Source organism: Pteropus medius, unplaced genomic scaffold (assembly GCF_902729225.1).
Source record: "Pteropus medius unplaced genomic scaffold, Ma_sr-lr_union100, whole genome shotgun sequence".
Lineage (NCBI taxonomy): Eukaryota > Metazoa > Chordata > Mammalia > Chiroptera > Pteropodidae > Pteropus > Pteropus medius.
In genome coordinates, this window is record NW_024352780.1 from 804358 (window position 1) to 826783 (window position 22426).

Below are 22426 nucleotides of genomic sequence, written 5' to 3' on the forward strand. Positions count from 1 at the left end.
ACTCGCTAAGCCACGTCACGAAGGAGCCGGGGCTGCGCCCTGTCCTGGTCCGATTCCTCGTCCTATGGGCCGTGAGGGCAGCTGGACGGACATGCAGACCTCTCGGTGCGGTTCAGAACCAGATTTCCGAAGGCCAAACTCGACCCACGCCACTCGCCGATGCAGATGCCCGACCAGGGGTGAAGTGAGACCCGGGTTCTGACCGATGGCCGCCTTCCAGAAAACGAAACACTTCGAGCTACTGGTATGTGCGGTGTTACTCAAAAAGATGGTAAAGGGACTTAAAAAGGACAAGCCAGAGCAGGACGAAACGCTTCGGTGTCTCAAAGCGAGGGCTACCACAGCACCTCCTACGATGCGCTGACCCACCGACCGTGGATTCTGCGTCTGCTGGAAAAGGCCGAATGACAATGACGTTGAGATGCGGCTTGTGCTGACGTGATGTTAGATGGACAGATTAGGGTGACAGGATTTTCAGCCCCGCCTCCGAGGCGAAGGGCGTGGGTGGGCCGGTCGCCAGCGAGGGCTGCAGCAGGTCCTCGTGTGACCCCGAAACCTCACCAGGACCCAGAGGCATGGGGACACCGTTGCTCTGACGTAAGGAGGGGACAGCCTCTGATGGCTCTGGGGACCCCCTCAAACAGCCTTGGGGCCGTGAGCTTGTCTCTGGCAGGGGGACTGCTGCCTCGCACAGCGCCATAGCTGTCGTCCAGGCCCCGCCCTCCCAGCTGGGCCCACGCGGGACAGGACGGGGCTGCAGGGAAGGCCACTGGCCACTGCTCTCGGGGCACAGTAGCGTGTTCCTACACGGAAGTGGAGTGGCAGGGACACGGCCGCAGTTCTGGTGACCACGGCACAGTTCCCAGGGCGTGTGTCAGGGTCCCCTTCGCCTGCCCTCACCAACACTGGGGGACAGAGCTGGTTCTTGCAGGCGCCCCGAACGGGTGCCCAGTCTGCGTGAGGCAGGCAGCGTCACGTGGGCTTTTGGAAGGTGGGGGTCCTCCGCCTCATGCCATTTCGGCTTATGAAAGGCTTCATAGGGACACTGTCCTCTCGGGTAGGAGGGCAGCTGTGTGGAGCCCGGCCAGACGTCAAGCCCAGAGCGGCAGAGCCGGCCGTGAACCAAGGGCCGACGTGGCCACGCTCTGCACTCCGGGACTCGGGCTCTAGCACACATGGGCTGGGCCACCAGCTCCTGACATCTGCGCTCTGGCCACGAGTAACTCATTCTTTAAGGAAAGTTTAAAAAGTTCAACACTCGAACACGCCTTCTGAAATCAGAGACTGTACTTTAGCTGGGTGACAGGCACGGCGATGTACAGTCTCTGGTTTTACAGTTTTCTCTAAAATTCTGTAAACTGGAACCCTCATAAACTGGGCCCCTAATTCTGCAAACGTGACCTAAGCTGACACTAGTAAGTGGTGACAGCAAAGATCGCAGGGTCCGAGGTCGACATCCAAGCCAACGGCCGTCCTGCCCGTCGGCCTAGAACAGCGGAATCTGAAATTAAAATCAACACTTACACGAGCTCCCCCTGAAGAGGAACGTCTCGGTGCAGATCTGGCAAAATCCGTCCGAGCCCTAGTTTGAGTCCGAGGAATCAGACTAGGAAACTCTGGTCAAAATACCAAAGAGCGAAGGGCGGGGGCTCCGCGTGCACGGACATGAAGACGTGACAGTCGAGCCGTCGGCTCCTGCCACCCTGACTGCGGGTGCGACGTGCTCCCCACTCACACGCGAGCGCGTGTGTGGCTTCACGGAGGCAGAGGACCCCGAACGGCCACCGCGGCGGGTTTCAGAACCATAACTACGGTGGTCGAGGCAGCGGGTGGCGTTGGTGAGGGACAGGTCAGCGGGACGGACAGGGAGCCGGGGAAGAGACCCGCACAAACACGGTCAACTGGTCTGTGACGAAGGGACAGCGGCAACACGGCAGAGCAGGCAGTCTTTTCAACCAGGACGCAGGGACAACTGGGCAGCCACGTGCAAAAAAATGAGTCCAGACACAGAACTCGAAATGAGTTGGAAGAGTCGACGTGAAATGCAGACCTGTAAAACTCCCAGAAGACAACGGAGCAGAAAATCGGGATGACCTTGGGTTAAGTGATAACTTTTCTGGTACAAAACCAAAGGCACGATCCACGAAGAGAGAACTGACAAACTGAATTTAATTGAAATTTAAAAATTCTGCTCTGCAAGAGAATGAAAAGACCAGCTACAGACTGGGAGAAAATATTTACAAAAGACACAACTGACGAAAGACTATTATCCGAAACATACAAGGAACGTTTAAAACTTTACCACAAAACGACAAACGACCTGATCAAAAAATGGACCAAAGACCCTAAGAGACACATCACCACGGAAGGTAACACGGAAAATAATCAGACGAAAAGATGCCCCACGCCACAGGCCACCAGGGAGCTGCCGATCAAAACAACGAGGCACCGTTACACACCCACGACAACGGCCCAGATCCAGAACCCCGACGCCAGCACGGCCGGCGGGGACGCAGATGCTGCAGCCACTTTGGAAGACGGTTCAGTGGCTTCTTACCAAACTCAACGTGCTCCTCGCCTGTGATCCAGTCACCGCGCTCCTGGGTATTTACCCAAAGGAGATGAAAAGTTACTTCTACACAAAAACCTGCACAGATGTTTACAGCAGCAGTTCGTAGCCAAATCTGGAGCGACCAAGCTGTCCTTCAGTGCGCGACGGATAAGTGCACTGTGCTTCATCCAGATAACGGGGTTACTCAGCATTGAAAAGAGACGACTGTCCGGCCACAGACAGCCCCGGAGGAACCGCAGACGCACACGATGCAGTGAGGGGCGTGTGGCTGCGGGGGCTGCGCACTGTGTGCTTCCAGCCACGTGACGTTCTGGAGAAGGGACGACTGTGGACAGGGGCTGGGGAGGCAAAAGGGAGGGACAGGCGGAGCTCGGGGCACTCCAGGGGGGTGAAACTACTCCCTCTGTGTGACACGGTCACGGTTTTTACACGTCATCGTCATCTGTCCAAACCCACAGAATGTCCAACACCAGGAGTGAACCCTGACGTGAGCTGAGGGCTCGCCGTGCCCTCCTCTGCCTTTGCTCTCATTCGAGTCACGCGGACATTTACGGCCGGCAGCGTCCACCCTCCCAGCGCGAGTGTGACAGGGAAGCATCGCCACACGGAGGGAAGGGAGCCCGGGGTGGCGGTGGGGACAGAGGCTGCCGCCCGTGACGGGCGAGCGGACAAGGACGCCGTGACTGACCTGCCCCCTGCTTCAGCAGCTCGGCCGCGGAGTTGGCTGCTGTCTGGGGCGCGTTTTCCGCTACCTCCTCCAGCGGATCTGCAGGAAGGAGCAAGAACACACGGAAATGAGTCCGGCTGCTGGAAACGCACCTTCCTGCAACGCGAGACGCTGGCCACAGAATTCTCCGACGGCGACGCGCTCTGCAGAGTGGGGACTTTCTCTTGGTGACAACAGCCCAGCCGAGAAGCTGCCATCGCGTTGTGGGCAAAAGCTGGGACGACACAGTTCAGCAAATGCCTCCCTGAGCTCTGAGTTAACTTACGTGAAGGACTAAATTATAAAAGGGAATTCGCACCGACCTACACTCGGAATCGCTCGCCTTCGTGGAACGTAATAAACCACGTGAACCGCGTCGCTGGAGAGCCGGGACGTAAAGTCCCATCCCTGTCACACGGCGGGTGTTACTTATTTTAATTTTTTATTACGGATATTTGCAAACAGCCGTGGAGGGGAAGGGGAGGCTCGCTCGATGCTCTGTAGAACCGTAAGTTCGCGTGGGTGACCTTGAAGGCCCCGTGCTCCGGGCACTGTGCGTTTTTGAGCGACAGGGTCTCTGCTGCAAAGCCCCGGGACGGCGTGCCTGCCAAAGGTCACCACTCAGGTCGCAGGCTTTACCCGCGAGGACAGGACGGAGGGCTCGCGGGGTGACGTCTCTCGCCGCGTCCTCACAGACCCCGACGCCAGCGCGCCCGGCATACCGCAGGTGACCTCTGTCCTGCCTGCTGCGCCCTCTTCGGGGGACGCATCTGCTGGAGCTCCCGGCACCCACTCCCCCTGGAACCGACGGCAGGACGGCCTGGCCCCATCTCCCACAGCACCTGGCGAACTGGGTTTCTAAACCACGGGACGACGGCAACCCCGAAGCCCGGCCGCCTACCTCTGTCCGGGATGAGCAGCTTGCAGGGCAAGGCCAAGGGCGTGATGGCGTGCTGACTCACCAAGGCCGTCAGGCTGCCTGCGGGACGGGAGGCAGGTGAGCACGCGCGGGGGGCAGCGCTCAGCCAGCCCCGAAGCCGGTGGCCGCGCAGGGGCTCCATCGCACGGGGCTCCGTGTGGCACGCCCTCCCCGGGGGCCCCAGGTTCAGCCAGGCAGCGAGGGGGTGGGGTAGGAGCAGACGCGCACCCTCGCCACCCCGGAAGGCAACGCCAGCCTGCCCACGCGGACAGCGCCCGCCCCCGCTCCGTCGTCCCCGTGAGACGGGGACGCTTCCGAGCACACGCGCCTTGCCCGGGGAGCCCGGGGCCTCGTGTCCCAGGGAGGAGAGACGTGCTGTGGCCGTCCTGTGCCGGGGAGAGCGGCAGGCAGGGGGAGCCTCCTCCACGCTCGTCCGCCCCTGCACACCTGGTGCACCTCAGAGACGGTGACCGGGCGGGAGGACCCTCAGAACCGGAGACGAAAGTGCCCGCGAGGACAGAGGACCGGAGGATGCCAGCGCCCGCCCCGCCACTCACCGAAGTACGGCTCGTTGGAGCAGCCCTTCAGCCGCACGCCCCGCGGGGTGCACTCGACCAGGAAGTGCCGGACCAGTTCGCTGGCCAGGTCGCCCGCTGCGGGGGGAGACGGGACAGGGTGCGGCGGTCACGGCCGGGGCGGCCCTGGGAAGCCCCGTGCGTCAGGGTCTGGCCGCTGCCGCGGGCGGCCGAGGGTCCTCCCAGACTGGGGGCCGGGCTGCAGGACGGGGGCCGACAGCACTGGGTGGACGGCTGGGTGCCCCCCACGCCCTCCAGTGCCCAGGGCGGATGGGCGGGCCCCTGGGGACTGCCGGGTGCAGGGCCAGGAACCGGGCGAGCCGGGTGCCACCCGAGTGTCAAGGGGGGTGCACGCGGCGGCACCGGGCAGTCCGCGAGCAGACGTGCGGGAGTGACTCCAGACGGTCACTACGGGGAGGAGGGGCCTGGGGTGGACAGGCTGAGAACGGGGACGTCTTGGTGCAGGCCGTTTTACGTCGTGGTATCTGAACCCTGGAGAGGTCACCCGTTCAGAGCAATAAAGAAGTAACATTTACAAATCACTAACACTCTGTCCTGAACGAGGACGGTGCTGAGAGAGACGGGGCTGGAGAACCCCAGGCAGAGGGAGACCGGGAGCGCCGCCCCTCGAGCAGGCACGCGGCCGGCACGGTCCTGGCCGCCTACCTTTCCTGTTCAGCTGCAGGACGGAGGGCGGGGGCGTGGCCACCTTCATGGCCAGGCCGTAGGCGCCCCGGAAGGAGTGGCTGTCCCTGACGATGAATGACCCGGGCTCCTTGTCCTTCAGCATGGCGATGGCTGGAGGGGCAGAAGGATGGACGTCGCCGGGGCACACGTGCGGTCTGCTTCCACCGTGGCCGCCTTCTGCTCCTGGGGCCGGGCCGGCCGAGGTCCCCGCTCCCGCAGTTCAGTGCCCCGGGGGCGGGCTCTGTGACCACTAGGGTTTCCTGGGGGCTGCTCCCTTTGGATCTCATGCCCCCATTAGCCCTGAGTGACTTGACGAGGACCCCGCGGAGCCCAGGTCCCAGTACGACGGCTGGCGGGCAGGAAGTGGGCGGAGGCCGCCACGCCAACCCCGCCATGGCCCCACGTGGCGTTTCCTTGGGGATTTCAGGGTGTGAGCTCAATTAATGTCAGTCAAAGGAGAGAACTTTCTAATCACACTTTCTGAAGGTAAGAAGAATGCGCCCCCCGAAGTTACTCGATACTAAATACAAATCCCAAGATTTGCCCCAGACAATGGCAGAAATGCCATACTTCATCCTGTGGCTCTATGGCCAGCTGTGTCCAGCCTGGACAGGCCGGGACCTTCCACATGAGGCTGTCACCAATGAGTCGAGGCTGACAGCCCCGGGAAGTGACGCCTGCCCGCCGGACCCCCCTGCCACGCACCTTGCTCCCTGGAGATGTCTGCTTTATACCAGAACCTGGATGTGTCCTGTACGAAGTTCACGGACACGGGCTTGTCCCCTGGGTCGTCTGCAAAGCAAAATTTAAATGGGAATTTAAACGGTCGTGGTGAAGCGCGTTTTCTTGCCGGCTCTGGCCCCCAGGAACTGGGAGGTCAGAGCCCCACCCCTGGGCCGGGGTGGGGTGTCCAGGGAGAGGACGGCGTGGAGCGTGGGGTGTGACGGAGCCGGCGGCAGAGGCCCAGGCCCACGTGTGACCCCGGGGTCCTTCCTGAGCACGCAGTGGACCAGGTGTGTCCGGACCTGGGAGCTCACCCACCTGGCGAAGGGGCGGCGGCCTCAGGGGGCCTGGGCAGGTCCGGGAGGACGTGCGGGAATGGGATGCTCGCCGTGCTCCCGCTGTGCGGGCTGGAGAAGCCGCTGGAGGACGGGGAGACGGAGCCCAGGGAGCGGTCGCCCTCTGAGGCCCGCTTCTTCTCGGGCAGGGGCGGGCCCTGCAGGGCGGGGCCGTGGTGGCCGCCGTGGCCGGGGGCCATCGCAAGGAAGCCGTGCGGCAGGAAGCCATCGTCGGCAGCCACGGCTGCTGTCCGCAGGGTGCTGGGTGGCTGGGGTGCGCCGTGGGAATTGCCTGACAGGATCCCCGGGTCCTCTCCAGGGGGCAGGCCGCTGACCACGGGGGCCGTGCCGAAGCCCAGGAAGGCCTGGCCGCTCAGGGGACCCAGAGCTTCCGGTGGCCCCACCAGGGACAGCTCGTGGCTGTGGAGAGCTGAGTGGAGTTCGGCAGGAGGCAGATGTGGCCAGCCGGGGCCGTCGGTGCCGGGGCCCGAGAACTCACTGGTGCCGAGGCGGCTTCCTGGGGGCCGGCTGCCCCCCAGCAGGGCCAGCGTGGGCTGGGGGCTGGTCTCCACCCAGTGGTGCTCGGTGGACGGGGCGCTGGTTGGGAGAGAAACCGGTTAGAGGGGACCCAGGTGCAAAGCAAGGCCGAAAAACCAGCAGCACCCGTGGCTTGGGGGAGATGGGGCTGAGGGGGACGGCACGCGAGGGGCCCCCGCCCGGCCCCCACCCGCTGCCTCCTCCCGCCTTGCTCTTTGCCCGGCAGATGTGGCCCCTCCGTCCTTTACAGCTGCGTTGCCAGCTGGCAGCTGCCTCAGCCCCGTGCCCAGCCCCAGCGTGTGCACACGGGGGCTGGCGGCGCCCGCTCTGGTCCCACCACACCAGGAATGGGTGTCAACCAGGCCGCCACCACCTGCAGCTAACCGTCTGCTTCTCTGCAAGAGGCCACGTTCCCTAGATAGAAATCCTGTCCCCCAAATTCCTCTGCCCCCGAGGCCTGACGCGGGCGCCTGGCCCAGTCAGTTCTCACTAAGAGCTCGCTGGACGAGCCAGCTCATTGAGGGGTGCCAGTGAGGACGTCGGAAATCACCCCACGTTCAGGAATAGACGGACCGCTGGCCGACCACCCACCCGCACGCACACACTGATTTCCTGAGACACTGCTGTGCTGTGTGCGCTGCGTGTCCTTGGGGAGACCCCCCCCTTTTCCTTCTACGAGGAGCCGCGAGGGAGCGACCTGCAGAGCACCGACGGCCTGGCCACCCTGCCTCGAGCCTCTTGTGACGTGGGAACGGGACGCTTCTCTGTCCGCGGCTGCTGCTCTCTGAGCTCCCTGTCCCACCGAGGAATGTCCCCATGCTTTCTCAACCCCAGCACGAGTCTGAGGCACCCTGAGGGAGCACCCGTCCGCTGCCCCTCCGCTGCCTCGCCCTGCCCGCCTGCCTGTCCGCCCGCCTGCCCGCCTCAAGCCCAGGCAGAGCCCCTCCCAGCCTGGCCGCTGGAGATGGAGCCCCAGCTGGCGCCCCAGCACCCCCATCCCAGCCCCGGCTCAGACAACACCTTCCCGGGGCCTGGCCCTCGATGGGCACCGTCACCAGACTCCAAGCGCAGGGGTGGCCGCTGCGCACTCTGCCTGCTCTCAAGACTTCCATTTGTGACTGTCTTTGAGGAGTGCGCTGTCAGTCCACAACGCAGGCAGGAGGCATCTGGGCCCCGCTGGGCTGGCCTTCCCGTGTGAGCCCCGCCCGTGTCGCGGGTGAGGGCCCTGCCTACCTGTCTGTCCGCGGGCCGGGGCCGCTGCTGGAGGCCGTGCAGGCCCGCTGCAGGGAAGGCGCTGCGGGCGTGGGCCCCACGGGGCTCTCTGACATCCCCACAGGGTGACCGAGGACCTCAGGGCAGCCACGCAGTTCTGCAGTGAGGACACAGAGCAGAGGGACCTGGTTACAGGAGCTGGGGGCCACGGCCCGTGCCCCATTCTCTTCCGAGAGGAACGATGTCCCTCCTGAGGCCTCCTGCTGCCGAGGAGGGGCCCCGACCCCACCAAGTGCGGGTCACTATGTCCGTTCCCACTCACAGCCTGGGGGGAGCACGAGGTCACCCCGAGGGCCAGTTCACCCGCCTGACCGGCTGATATGCCCGCTGTGTTGACGACCCAGGCCGTTTCTCACTTTGGAAAGAGCAAGGCGGAGGGCGGGCTCCATGGAAGAGGCCTCTTCCCGTACACGCAGCCCCCCTGCCCCCCGACACTCTGGGCCGGTGCTCTGGGGCTCACCGCCCACCTCCAGCACGGCCCACCGGCGTCCTCGTCCGCAAGGTGCCCGGCCCCCGCCACGCAGAAACGAGACGCCGCGAGTCTTGAACGCCTGCCTGCGTGACACCCAGCCCCCACGGCCCCCAGAATCTCTGCACCTCAGACAAAACGCGTGTCTGCCGTGGCCCACATCTCCATCAGCTCTGGGCGTTTTTAAAACCTGGCCCGTTGTTTTGAGTAAGCTTCAGGAACTGGACAAATCTACCAGGACCATGAAACAACGCCGTAAGAACAGTCATTTGCTCTCCGCCTTACAGCGGCAGAGGACGGGCAGGAGATGGTGAAGTTCAGGAAGCGCCTCATCCCTCACACCACTCGTCCCAGGGGCAGGGGCTGAGAAACAAAGCTTAGGGGCTCATGGCACGTTTCTAAAAGGAGGGGTGCATGAGGATGCTGCAAAGATCCAAGGTGTGGTCCCCAAAGACTGCAACCCGGAGTACAAGCACCAGGACAGGTCGGCCTCAGCTGGGCCTAAATAGCCTGAAACAAAATCCATTCCTTCTAGGAATACAAGGCCACAGGCCCGCCTGTGTCTGCCCGTCTATCCATCCGTCTATCCATTCCATGTCCAATTACCTGCCCATCCAACCATCCCCTAACCCACCCATCCATCCATCCATCCTCCCTCCCTCCCTGTCTGTCTGTGTACTCATCTATCTATCCATCCATATCTACCTATCTGTCCATCTATGTAATTTTTGGATGCAGTACCAAATACTTAATTAGGAAAAACTGATCAGCCACGCCAGGTGACACGTGTGAAGCCGCCTTCTGTGTGAGCGTGTGCCAGGCGGGCTGCATCTTGGCTCCGGACGCCACCATGGACACGCTGGCCCCACACCCAGTCACCAGGGACCGGGGTAGCCAGACGTCCTCCTGGCTTTGTCCCCACAGGGATGGGCGTCCACAGTGCTGGGGACAGAGCCTATGCAGGGCTCCCATGATCCGGGCCCCGGCGATCGCCCCTCCCGCAGCTGGCCTGCACTTTGGCACAAGTGTGCAAACTGACCCACTCCCTGCCATGCCAGCTGCAGGCCGGGGCAGCGGAAGAGGGCGCCCTGTCCCTCCGGCCGGCAGGCTGGACCCCTCTCTCCTTCCTGCACTTCCTTTCCCCAGAACGAGGGGGACAGAGGGTCATGGGCCTATTTTTATCCCTTGTTGGAGGCTCTGTGGGAAGCCGGATGACATCTGGTCCGCTGTCCACTGTCTGTTTACACTGCATGTAAGTGAACAGGAAGAAGCAGGACCCCGCTCACTGGCTCCAAAGCCTGCTGGGCCGGGGGCCTGCGGTCCGCACATGGGGGACCTTTCTGGACAGTGAGGGCCGCGGAGGGCCCCAGCATGGCGGCGTAGCCCGGCACGGCTGGGCCCTGAATGCAGCAAACACACCCACGAACAAGTTGGGGCGCGTGACAGGACAAGCCCCCCCGCCCCGTCTTCCTGGCGACAAAAAAGTCTTCAAAGGAATAGAAATTAGTCCCTCGTAGTTCAATTACAGTGAATAATAAGTTATCATTAAGTTCATCACATGGCTTTGGGTTAAAAGTAACATAAATTTGACTGAGATCAGGATCGCATTTGCCTATACAGATGAAGAAACGTGAATTTTGTTATTTACCTAAAAAGTCAGCCTCGACCTTTGACCCACAGTGCACAGGCATATTCACAAAACTTTAAGAAGGGTCTCTATCGATTTGTCTATCATCTATCATTTCACTTCCCACATCTATCTATGTATCTACGTATCTACATATCTATCATCTATCTATGTACCTATTATCTAACATATCTATCTACCATCTATCTATCTATCTAATCTATCTATCTAACGTATCTACCATCTATCTATCTATCTATCTAACTCTATCTATCTACCTATCTATTATCTATCTATCTATCTACCTACCTACCTACCTATCTAATCATCTCTACATCTACATCTTCAACTAACTACATCTATCATCTATCTACCCATCTACCATCCATCATCCACTCACCCAGCCACCCATCCATCACTTATCACTGGGGCCACTGGACACAGTCCCAGCCTCTGGGACCACCTCGGGTCCCCCGCGCACAGACGCCCGTCGGGGCTGGGGGTCCGCGTGGGCACTCGCCTCCGTGGCTTCTGGTCCCTGCCCCACCCCCGCCGAGCTGGGTTTTCCGCAGCGATCTGCTCCATCTCCCGGCTTGTTTTACAGTTACCCTGGGGTTTACAGCAAATATTCCACAGATAAAATAGTCTTTTTCCTGCTGGATTAGCTCTAAACTAAAAGTATTATTTTAAAAAGGCAGGACTCGGTGCGGGAGGCTTGCTCGTGGTCTGTTTGTCCTTTCTCTTTTCTTGGAAGGGAGCCCTCGTAATCCTTCTGTTATTTGTCTATGAACAACGGGCCTTTTAACCGACTGCTGGAGAGCAGAGGAGAGATGGGCCGGCAGCCAGGCAGAGCGAGAATTAACGAGCGAGAGCCCCTCGGAGCCTGGGGCGGCACATGCCCGTCTACGTGCTGGTGACGAAAATCAAAACCCTGCGTCTCCGGCCACACGGCTACTCCCCAGACGCGGAGGGCGGGACGAAGGGCCGACGCGTGTCCACACAGGGCCCCGGCCGAGCTCTGCTCTCCTCTCGCAGGTCCGGCCGTGGAGCGCATGCGACGGGCATGCGACACGGGAGTGCTCACCGGCGTCGGGCCGCGGTTTTCCAGAAGCGGCAGGAAAGCTCGCACGGGCGCGAAGGGCTCCTGTCCTGGGAGCACGGACACCCTGCTCCCCTGCGGGGCTAGGCGTGCCCAGCGCCTGTACGCAGGGGCCGTCAGCGGTTGGCGACCCTACCGTGGGGCTCGTGCCTGAGATGGACCGACCCCCGTCCCTTCTACCCAGCCTCATGAGAACCGGAAAACGCAGACGAAGCCGCTCATGGGGGGGGAAGCCCACTGCCCGCACGGGGGGTGCAGGGAGCACCAGCGAGGACAGAGGGGGTGCGGGAGGACGCGGAGGCAGCTGTCCCTACCCCACGGGCAGAGCTCGGCCAGCGTCACCGAGTAACTAACGAGCCTTCAGCCTGTCGGAGGGCGTTCGGCGTGAACCCCTGGGAAACACGCTTCTCCCTGCAGCCTGTGAGGTGGGCCGGGCGTCGGGGCTGGGGGTCCTGAGGGTGCCGTGTCTGGGGGCGCCCAGGGTCTGGGGGGTGCTCGCGACACCAAACCCGAGGCCAGAGCCACCCTCTGCATTCACTTAAATGTCCTCTTTTTTAACTGGTGAAATGCACGAAACAAGCGTCACCATCTTTTCTGAGTGCACAGGTCAGTGGCGTTAAGTCCACGGTCACTGCTGTGCTGCGTCACCAGCGTCCACCTCCAGGACGCCTGTCATCTTGCAAAACCGAGGCCTGTCTCCCTTGATCAGGCCCCTCCCCTCCCCCGTGCCCTGGGACCTCGCTGCCTCTGGTCACCCTGCTACGTGTGGCCCCACGGCACCCGTCCCGCTGTGAGCCGACATCCCTGAGGCTTGTGCAACTGTGGCGGTGTCCATTCCCGCCCTGAGGCCGGATCGTGCCCCCGTGTGGGGGGCTCACACCTGCTTGTCGCTTGTCCCTTGTCCCTGGATGGACGCGAGGTTCCTCCCGCCCCTGAACGTCTTTGGCCCGTTAGGGCTGGGAAGCATTGCTTGCAGCAGAGAGCAGCCTCGGTGACACGGGATCCTTGCTCCAAAGCCGCTTCTGGCCTGGCAGGGCGTGGGGTGGATAGTGCCGGCCGCGGGCGGGGCTGAGCGTGCAGGATGGCGCTGGGGAGGCGCAGGGCTGGCAGGGTCCCCTCGAGAGCCTTCTCCGTGCTGACCACAGAAACCCCAAGAAAGCGTCTCCCAGGCCGAGGAACAAGCTGTGCAGCTGGCTCGGGGAGCAGCGGCAGCTGGAGCGGGCGGTGCACGGACGACTGGCATTCGCACAGGCCAAGGGCAGACCCGTGACACGCCGCTCACGCCGAGCCGGGACCTCGCCCGACTGACCCTGCGTGGGCGGGAGAGCTGGGCGCCCGGGACAGACGAGATGCCGCCTTCGGGCACAGGTCCACGCACGCTCGGCTCTCCTTTAGAAGCTGGACTGGGGCCTATGGTCACGGCCTCGAGGCTCCTAAGGAAAGACCACTTCGGCCTGGGGGCGCAACCCACGGACACTGAGGGGCGTCTTTTCCCCCACCATGAGGGTGCACCCTGGAGCCCGTGCAAAGCGAGGCTGCGGGGTGCTCCCAGAATCCCGCAGCTCTGTTGAGGCCGAAGGACCATCTGCTGAGAGGATGAAGGGACATGCGTCCGAGGCAGGCCTGCTAGCAAGACTCACCCGTGAGCCTCCCCCGCAGCCACTGGGACACTTGGCGGCCAGGGGACCGTCCTCCCCTTGTCTCTGAAACCGGGGGCTGCTGTTCCCAAGGCACCCTCTGCACCCAGGTTCTGAGGCCGGGCCCCACAGCGGTGGCGTCCTTGCCTGTCCTCAGTCACCTGTGGCACACGGGACGCAGTGCGCGTGCCCTGGGGGGGGCTGGGGAAGGGTGGCCCCCGCATTTCACGCTGTGCTCTCACGGTGCGAGCCCGCAGACTCGGGGTGTGCCTTCTCGGAGGGTGCAAGCCCCGTTACAAGCAGCACCGTTGCTTGTGAGTCCCGCCCGTGCGGGCGCCCCCGGGCATCGTGGGAAGCTGGGCCCTGGGGTGGACGGGCGCTGTCTGGGCTTTCTGGGGGGTCGGACCGGGTGCCCAGCGGCGAGGTGCGGCAGTCAGCACGGGCTGCGTGGAAATCGCAGGTGGGCCTGACCGCGGACAGTCCCGAGGCCAGACACCAAGGCCGAGGTGTCGCAGGGTTGGTGGCTCCTGGGCGCAGATGTCACCTGCTCCCTGTGACCTCGCGTGGCTCCCTCTGTGTCTGCTCCTGACTTCTGCTCATGAGGACACCCGTCCTATCAGCTTGGGGTGCAGGAGGGGCCCTCGCTCCCCTTCAAACTCGTCTTCCAAGACCCACCTCCAACACGGCTGCACCGCGACAGGCGAGAGGAACCCACGCAGGGAGCCGTGACCCTGTGCACAGCAGGACGACCCTCGGGGTCGTCGGCAGGTCCTGCCGGATGGGACGCGAAGCGCACTCGTGGCTGCCAGAGCTGAGAGGACACCTGTGGACTGTCCAGTCGTGCTGAGCCGGGGAGGACGGCCGTCCACGTGGCTGGGGCGGAGCTCCAGGGGGTCCCCAGTGACCGAAGGGGCCGCAGCCTCCACCATGCCCGCCAGGACGGCTGGTCTTGTTGCTACGGGGCTGCTCGGGGGCTCCCGGGCACCCCACTGAGCCCCGCGCTCCCACAGCCAGGCCGGCTGGTCTGACGGACGCAGAGCGGTTGCCACTCTCGCTCCCTCGCGGCTTCTGCTGTCCCGTAGGGCAGTGCCGGTCGCGGCCTCGCAGGCCCAGCAGGGCCTCCCAAAAGGTTTACGGGACCCAAGTGAGCGAGGGAGGAAAAGACGGGGCACGAACCAGGAGGGCTGGAGGGAAAGCAGGAGGCCGGCGGCCAGGCCATGTCCTCGATGGCCCGTGGGGCGTACGCCCGGGGACGTGGGGCTCTATGCCAGCGCCACAGAGCAGATCTCGACGTCACGGCTTTTAAATCACAGACGTTTCTAAATTGTCCTGAACCCTGCTTCGTTAGGCACGTGGACTTGTTTTGGAAGGGGTGACAGCGGGAGCCAGAACAGCTGCTCGGTGCTGGTGTCTGCCCGGCGCCGCGTGAGCACACGCCCGTGTCACCTGGCTGCACCCTCCCGAGGGGGTCCCCTCCCTGGGGACCAGGAGGTGAGATCGAGGAGCTGGTTCGGAGGCGGCCGACTGGCCTCCACTCGGACGCTGTGCTCCCCCCACGGGGCGCCCTTGCCCTCGCCCGCAGGGAGATGCAGAAGCCCGAGGCCTGGTCAGTCATGTGGCCTGCCGGTGCCCCAAAGGGACAGATGCGTCCCCTCTCCCGGAATAAACCACCCCAAACTCGCCTCAGCCCTGGAGCTGGAAAAGCATTTCCATCCTGACCCTGCATCTGACACGAGGGGCCCAAGGGACACAGGGGCCTGCGGAGCACCCCTGTTGTGCACGAAGTGCAGGGCACCTATGCACACACCTGTCCACCGCCCCCCGCCGGCCATTCCAGGGCCCCAGGGCCCCAGGGCCCGGAGGCAGAGTCTCAGGCTGGAAGGAGCGCGAAGGACCCACCGAGCTGGTCCTTCGCCAGCAAGGCTGACCGCGAAGCACCCAGGCGCTCCCCTCTGGAAGCTCCAGTGACAGGTGAGCAGGTCACTTGGTGACATGCACGTGTGACATGCACGGGCTGGTGTGGAGCCCCCCCACCCCGGCAGTGGACTGGACACGGGAACGCGCTGTGAGCCCCAGCCGGGCTCCTCACCGCGCCTCGGCACTGGGGAGTTCAGAGAAATCCTTCCCGGGGGGCCCTGTGTGCGGCGGGGCGGGGGGTGGAGCGTCATCGCAGGCGCAGCCCAGATGTGGAGGAGACTGCTCGCCCCAGGACCGGGCAGGCTCGTTTTCTGGTTTTAGCAGAAGAATGTGCTCTGGGAGCAGCCGGCGGGGGAAGCCGCACATCTGCCGGCCAGGCTCCCCCCTCCCCCCGCAGTGGGCCGGCAGACAAAGCTCCTCTCTTCTGCAAAGGCCCCCAGGCGCTGGGAAGGGGTGCCTGGCCCCCGACTCTCAGGGACCTGAGGGCTGTCGCCAAGTGACAGGGATGCTGGGAAGTCGCCCCCTCCCCCGCCCTCCTCCGTAGTCCAGTCGGCCAGCTTCCTCCCAGCCTCAGCCGGGCTGGGATCCGGGGGCCCACCTCGACCCCTCCCCCACCACCCGAGATCAGGTTTCCGCATGGGCTGGGGTGGGGCCAGAGGCTGTGGGGCAGGGACTCTTACCTGGGCACCCTGGGGCGCTCGTCAGTCCATGGAAGGGCCCCGGAAAGTCGTGGGCAGGGCGGTGTCGCTCTGCGGCCCGTCCCTTGGGGCCCTGAGCGCTGAGTGGCGTCCCCCACCCACCCAGGCTGGGCGACTCTGGGTGTCCTGGGGGCTGGGGCAGGAAGCCAGCGGCCCCTCCCGGGAGGCCCATTCAGAGAGGGTCGGAGGAGGGGCGGGGCTGCTGGCTGGGGCTGTCCCGCCCCCCAGTCCCGCCTGCCAGTCCGGCCTCCAGGCGGTGGCCCCGCCTCGCCCAGCTGGCCTTGCCGCCTGGGTTTCCTTTCCCCGTTTTGCTTCGCCCCTTCTTCCCTCCCCCACCCCCTTTAATCTCCTGCAAACGCCCAGCTGAAACCTTCTTCGGTCACCAGAGGGATGAGCAGCTGGCACAGCAGAGGCGGCCACCCCGGGGAGAAGGGCACCCAAGCAGCCTCGGGAGGCTACTCAGCCCAGGACCTGCCCCTCGAGTGCCAATTCCGTCAAAGACAGATCCCGATTCCCTGGGACCCAGCTCACAGAGAAGCCTCCAGCAACAACCACAGTCCCAGGTCAGCCCTGCCCGCACCCCGCAGGCCAGGGTCCGACCCTGTCCCCTCCCCCTGGATGGCGGCATCACCTCTCAGGTGGCCCGGCCACCACCCTTCGCTCCATCGCCCTGCCCAGACCCCGTCTGCGGAGACTCATCTGCAGCCCCTGAGCCCGTGAGCCTGGCAGCCGGCGGGTGTGAGCCCCCCGCTTCCCGCTGCTTCTCTGCTGTCCCCACGACGGGGGAGGGGCTCACGCGCACTCCGAAGCCCACTGCAACGACCCCCATTCTCACAGGACCGGGACACGATCGCCCTCAGTCGAGTGGAGGGATGCGCTTCATTCCCCACGGCCCGAAACACACCAGGACCGAGTCCACGCAGCAGAGAGAAGGGCTTCGCACGCACGGGGCCTTCGCCGCTGCCATTCACGCACCTTCCCTGGTCTGTGCGGACGCATGCTGTGAGGGCTGGGCCCCTCCTGCCTCGTGGGCCGGGCACAGCCCCCCTCACCGCCAAATCCTAGCCGGATGCCACTTCCCCTTGAAGTCCTGCCAGACGGGGCCCACACCCGCCCCTCCGAGGCTGCGCCCCTTGCCCTCAGGCCCGCGCTGGGTCCCACACACGAGAATGGGGCCTGCGTGTGCACACGGGGCAGCTGTCAGCACGTGCTGTGGCCACACCGGCAGCTGCCCCTGCCCAGCAGCGGCTCGGGCCCTGACTCGCCCAAGGTGCACGCCCCTCACCCGGAGAGGGCGGCATCCTGTCCTCCCGGCGACCCGGGAGATGCCCCCCAAGGCAGCAGGGGCCTCATGTGCTGGTGTGTGCGCCTCCAGGGCACCGGCGTCTGCAGGAAATGCCCACCCCGCCCTGGCGGGCTCAGCACAGGGAGGCTATCCTCGCCCTGGACAGAGAGGAAGGCGCCTGTCCAGGCCCAGGAAGGGCTGTGACAGACGGACGGACGGCACTCCCCAGGGCCGGTCCTCCCCTGGCGGGTGGATGCCAGGCCCGGTGCTTCAGGCAGCCCGGGCGGGCGGGGCAGGCAGGGCCCGCTTCCTGAGAGGCAGCCCAGTGCTGTGGGTGCCATGTCCACGCGTAGGGGAGGCCCGGTGGGCACTCCAGACACTCAGGACCTTCCGCAGGTCCGTCTGCTTCGCCCCTCCCCCGTGGCTGCAGCTAGGGGAACGAGGACCCCAAGGGACTGCGACTCTGCCGGCGACGTGAAGAAACTGTCCCCTGACACTGTGCTGCCCCACCTGGCACTCGGAACTGAGCCAGCCAGAGAAGAATGCCCATGTGCCCACTGAGCTGGGCCCCTGGCAGGGTCAGCACGGAGCCCCAGGGAGTCACTGTCCCTCCCACCATGTGGGCCACGTGCCATCCGCGTAGGGCAGAGGCTTGGAGGGCCCTTGGGGAAAAGTGAAAACAGGCACCCTGGTGACCACTTCCGGAGGGAAGGACGTACTCACCGGGGCCACCTGCGCTTCCTCAAGGCAGTCCGGCTGCCAGGGGCCACCTGCCCGCCATGCTGTCCTCCCCAGAGGCAGGCAGAGGCCCGAGCTGCAGGCTCTGGGCTCCTGGCCACCACACCCCAACCTGCACCGGGCCGAGGCCAACGGCTTCTCTAAGCTCGGGTCAGGGCGCAGTTCTGCCCCACGGCTTTGGAGATACTTCGCTGAGCGAGGGGGTCTGGAATTTAAGTGACTTCTTAAGACTGAGACCGATCTGTGGACACTGTTGTGCGTGCAAGCCGACCATCCCCAGCACCGGGCCAGCACGGCCACGTCGCTTTGCTCCAGGTTACACGCTGCCGCGTGAGCTTCTGCAGGTGTGCGGGGCTGCAGAGGCCTGGACCCACGCGGGCCGGTCACCGGGTCCCGGGGTCCACCCCGCCACCCACGGGACCTGGAGCCAGGATGAGAGCGGACGCCTGGCAGCACACCAGAATGTCCCCATGCTCACATTCGGGACGGTCCACCAGAGGGGGGTGAAACGAGCTGCTGAACACACGAGAAGCAGGAGGCCTGTGCACCGAAGCGAGCAGAGGGCGGGTTCACGGCGGCCCCGTGGGCGAGGCGTCGGCCAGCGCGGCTCATCGTGGCCGGCCACACCCGCCCACCTGGCACTTCTCAGCAAACTCGTGCCCGCGTCCTCGTCCCTGCTCTGGGGTGGGGTGCAGCAGTCACCACTCCACACCCGTGGCCGGGGGCGCCAGCCACCGCGGGGCACAGGTCGGCGTGTAGAGCAGCACAGGGACATGGCTGTCTCGTGCATGTCACAGATATCGCGTGCCACACGCACATGGACTCTCTGGAACACATGTCAAGAGGCCTGCCTCTCGGGTCTGCCCACGCGAACCCGCCAAGGCTCTGTGAATGTCACGCACGTCACGCACGTCACACCCTGCACAAACGGGCTTTGATTGCCGTTCTAAACGCTCTCGTTAGACGTTCGTGAAATTTCAAAAGGGAAACGAGTCGGGTACGAGAAGCGGAGGCCCAGCCAGCACCGTGCGACGCGTCACGCTTCAAAGACTCCCCCTTCAGGATAAAAGCAAACAAGCATCACCCAAAGTGATCTCCCCCCCCTCCCCTGGACCCTTTGCTCTCGCCCTCCCGGAAGGCGTCACCCCCGCAGCTCTGAGACCAGCCCCCGGCCGGCCCTGTGGAGCCTCCAGTGCCATTAGGTCGAGGACGGTCCCCTCTGCTCCCGCTGCTGGGACGTCCCTCGTGAGCGAGTGTGGGTTCTGCCAATGCTCTGTTTTGCATCTAGGAAACGCTCGTGTAACTGTCCTTGGCACCATGTCGACGGTGTGACGGGGTTCGGCTGTCACACCTGCGTCGTGCCCTGGGGTAAACCCCCTCGGCCATGACACGGGGTCCTTTCCCTGTGTGACCGAACGCGACCTGCTCGTGCTGTGTCAGGGATCTTCGTGTGTACGTTCGTGAAGGCTAAAAGTCCGCAGTTCTTTGCTGTCTTTGTTGAAAACGAAACTGCTGTGCACGCGCGCACACCTGTGACGGAGCCTCCCGCCCCCTCCCGCACCGGGGTCTCCAAGGAGCCCGGCCCCGGTGTGTTCGGACCAGATCGACCCGCCGGAGGGCCGGTTCTCGTCCGCGCCCGCCATCGTCGTGGCTGGCTGGGCGGGCGGGGCAGAGTCCCGTTGTCTGCTTCCATCCGAATGATTAAAACAGAGGAACGGAGCCCTGGCCGCGTCTGCTGAGTCTGTGCCCGATGGCGCTGGACCGTGTCACGCCCGGTTCTCGTGACACACGGGCGGATGCAGTGACGCCGGCACGGTTTCCCCACCCTACACGTCCGTCCGGCCTGCTAAGCAGGCTCTGAGCTCGAAGGGAAGGCTGCGGGCCGCGCCCACGAGGACGCTGGAGGAGGACGGCCCGTCCGTTAGGACGCGGGGCCCTGGTCTCCCCGGAGACGGAGGGAAACGGAGCTGGCGGTCCCCACCACCACTGTGGGCTGCGAGTCCAGTGTCTACGGGGCGGGTCCAGTGTCTTCTTTCAACTCTAAGTAAAGCTTCACGGGGCCGTAAAGCACCGACGCTCGGCTGCTGAGACCACCGTGGCCCTTCCCGCAAACGCCGCTCGGCAGACGCGGGGCACAGCTGATGCCAGGCCGAGGGTCAAGGCCAACGCCGACCCAGCGGCTCTGTCCCCGCTCCGTCCCTGGCGACGGCCACCCTCACGGACGAGGACGTGTCCCCACACAGGAGGACACCCAGAGCGGACGCAGGGGGCGGGTTCTTACCGTGAGCCGCGTTGTACAGGCGGCCGGCGCTGCCCACCTGCGGCCCGGGCGGGCTGGACGGGAGGTGACGCGGGGGCGTGGTCACTGCGAGAGAAAGGCGGTGAGGAGCCGCTCCGGGCCCTCGCTGCGGGAGGCGGGGACGCCCATGGCGAGCTCCGCGTCCTCCTTACCGTACGGCGTTGCCGGCGACACGGGGGATGCCCGGGCAGAGGCCAGTGGCTCACGGCCGCTCCTGCGCGGGGAGAAGATCCTGCCGTCGACCCCGTCCAGGTCTGCGGGGTGCGGGGCGAGCACCATCTAGAAGAGACACGCGGGGGGTGGGGGGGTGGTCAGGGCAAGGCCGCTCCAGACAGCGGGGCCCCGGCCGGCCCGAGTCAGCCGCGTCTGGACGTGGGGACAGGGAGCCCGGTGCCTGCCCACAGCACGGCCACCAGTCCTGCTCCCAGCCAGGTGACCTGGACAAAGCGCCACGACCGCTGATGGGTGGGCTGGCAGCCTGCACGGGGCATGGGGAGGACCCTGCGGCCTTCGGTGACCACGGCCACCGTCACAGCTGCTCACGCACACACCGTGACCAGGCCCTCGGGCGCAGCAGGCAGGAAGGACGACTCCTGAACCTCCACACTGCATCGAGACCCCGCGTGACCCTTCCTGCCTGTGCTGGTCCAGCTTTGCCACCTCAGGAACAAATAAAACCCTGATTCGAGAGGCCTCTTTGTCTGGGGCCCGCCTCCCTGCAGCTCTGGTCCAAAGCCTTCGCCACGGCTCCCGGAAGATGCTGGCACGTCCTGCAGGGCGGCGCGTCCACGCTGACCGTCCCGCTTCCCGCGGGGACCCCAGGGGTCTGGATGGGACGTCTGCCTGCCCTCTGCTGCTGCTGTCCGCCCACTGAGCCCCAGCGACCCGCAGCCCCACACAATGGGTCAGAGCAGAGGCTCAGGCAGCCGCGTGACCGGGGAGTCCCCGCCCCACACCTGCCTTTTGGGGAGGAACCGCACCCGTGAGCCAGGGGCGGGGAGTAGATGAGGGGACTGCAGATGGGGACAGGGCTGGGGTCAGGCCTCAGGGCGGTGACCGTACCTCTTTGGCGTCTGCTGGGGAGAGGGAAGCCGCCAGGCCCGGGGCCTGCTCCACGCCGGGAGCCTGCCCCCACCCGCACCTGGGGAAGGCAGGTGGGCCCCCTGCATCGTTGTCGTACTGCCCCAGGCTCAGCTTCCGGAAACTTCTGACCAGCGGCTCATCACCTGAGGAGCCTGCGAGAGACACGCGGGCTGCAGGCGCTCTGCGGCCTCGACTCCGAAAGTCCTCAGTCGTTCCCACTTCCAGGACGTCGGCTCCACCCCCCGAGGAAATCCCAGCCCCAGCCCCCGGCAGCCGGAACCCACGTCCAGACGTGTCCTGTGGGTGGACTCGCGGGACGTGTGCCCTCCGGGGTCTGCCACCCGCCAGGCTCACGCTTGCTAGGCTCGTCCCGTTACGGTCTGAGTTGATCTCTGTCCGGTCCCTGCCCCCAGCCCCAGTGCCGGCCAGGGCGGGGCTCTGCCCACCTGGGTCCCGGTGCGGGGGACGCCACCCGCACAGGCAGGGGCTTGAGGAACACAGGACGGAGGACGCTGCCCCAGGGTGGACTGGCCCCGTGCCCGCCGTGGGCCCAGGGAAGACTCTCGGCGGTTATGTGACAAAGAGAAAGAGCCCAGCTTGTCCCCTGACGGCGCCTGGGACTCCGAGGTCTGAGTCCTGTCACTCCTGTCCCTCCTCAGGGCGTCAGCGGTCACCCTCGGGGCCAGAGGCTGGCACTCTGCTCTGTGACCGCCAGCGAGGAACCAAGTCCTCAGACACGAAGGCCTGCTCGAGCCGCGAGCGCGTGCCCGGCCACTCAGATGCCCTGCGGCCCGGCGTGCAAGCCGCGGCCGCCCGCCTTTGCCCCGCGTGCGAGGTGCGCACGCGCCCCACCCCGGTCCGCGGACGGGAGGGGCCGGGCTTGCTCGCCGCACACGGCGGTGCCGGACGCGCCAGTGGTGCCTCTGCCGAGGGGAGCACAGGGCGTCTGCAGGTGGACACACAGCCTGGCGGGGTGTCCTCGGGCTGGGGGGGGTGGGCGGGGCAGCAGCCCCCACAGTGCGGAGCTACACCACGGGCACCTAGTCCCTGGGACCCCGAGAGCAGTGACTTTGGACTCAGAGGTGGGTCTGAATTACTGACGCGGGTGGCTCGCCAAGGACCGACGGTCCCAGACGAATCCGTGGCTGCGACACAGGCTGCCACGTGAGCCCCCGACTCCCTCATCGGCCCCCCGCTCCCGCAGACACTCGAGAACACTTCGTGGGTTTCGAAAGCTGCCTGTTGAGG

The 22426-nt window shown here is 64.9% G+C and overlaps 1 protein-coding gene across 1 annotated transcript in view; it reads right to left on the reverse strand.

Moving 5' to 3' along the window:
- Nucleotides 1–22426, reverse strand: part of TNS3 (tensin 3) — a 124484-nt gene that overhangs the window by 6675 nt on the left and 95383 nt on the right. Inside the window, 11 exon segments of the mRNA XM_039847123.1 lie at nt 3261–3338; nt 4180–4257; nt 4755–4850; nt 5439–5570; nt 6165–6251; nt 6501–7114; nt 8288–8423; nt 15756–15947; nt 20078–20161; nt 20248–20374; nt 21158–21330. Coding sequence (XP_039703057.1) covers nt 3261–3338; nt 4180–4257; nt 4755–4850; nt 5439–5570; nt 6165–6251; nt 6501–7114; nt 8288–8423; nt 15756–15947; nt 20078–20161; nt 20248–20374; nt 21158–21330 — 1797 coding nt within the window.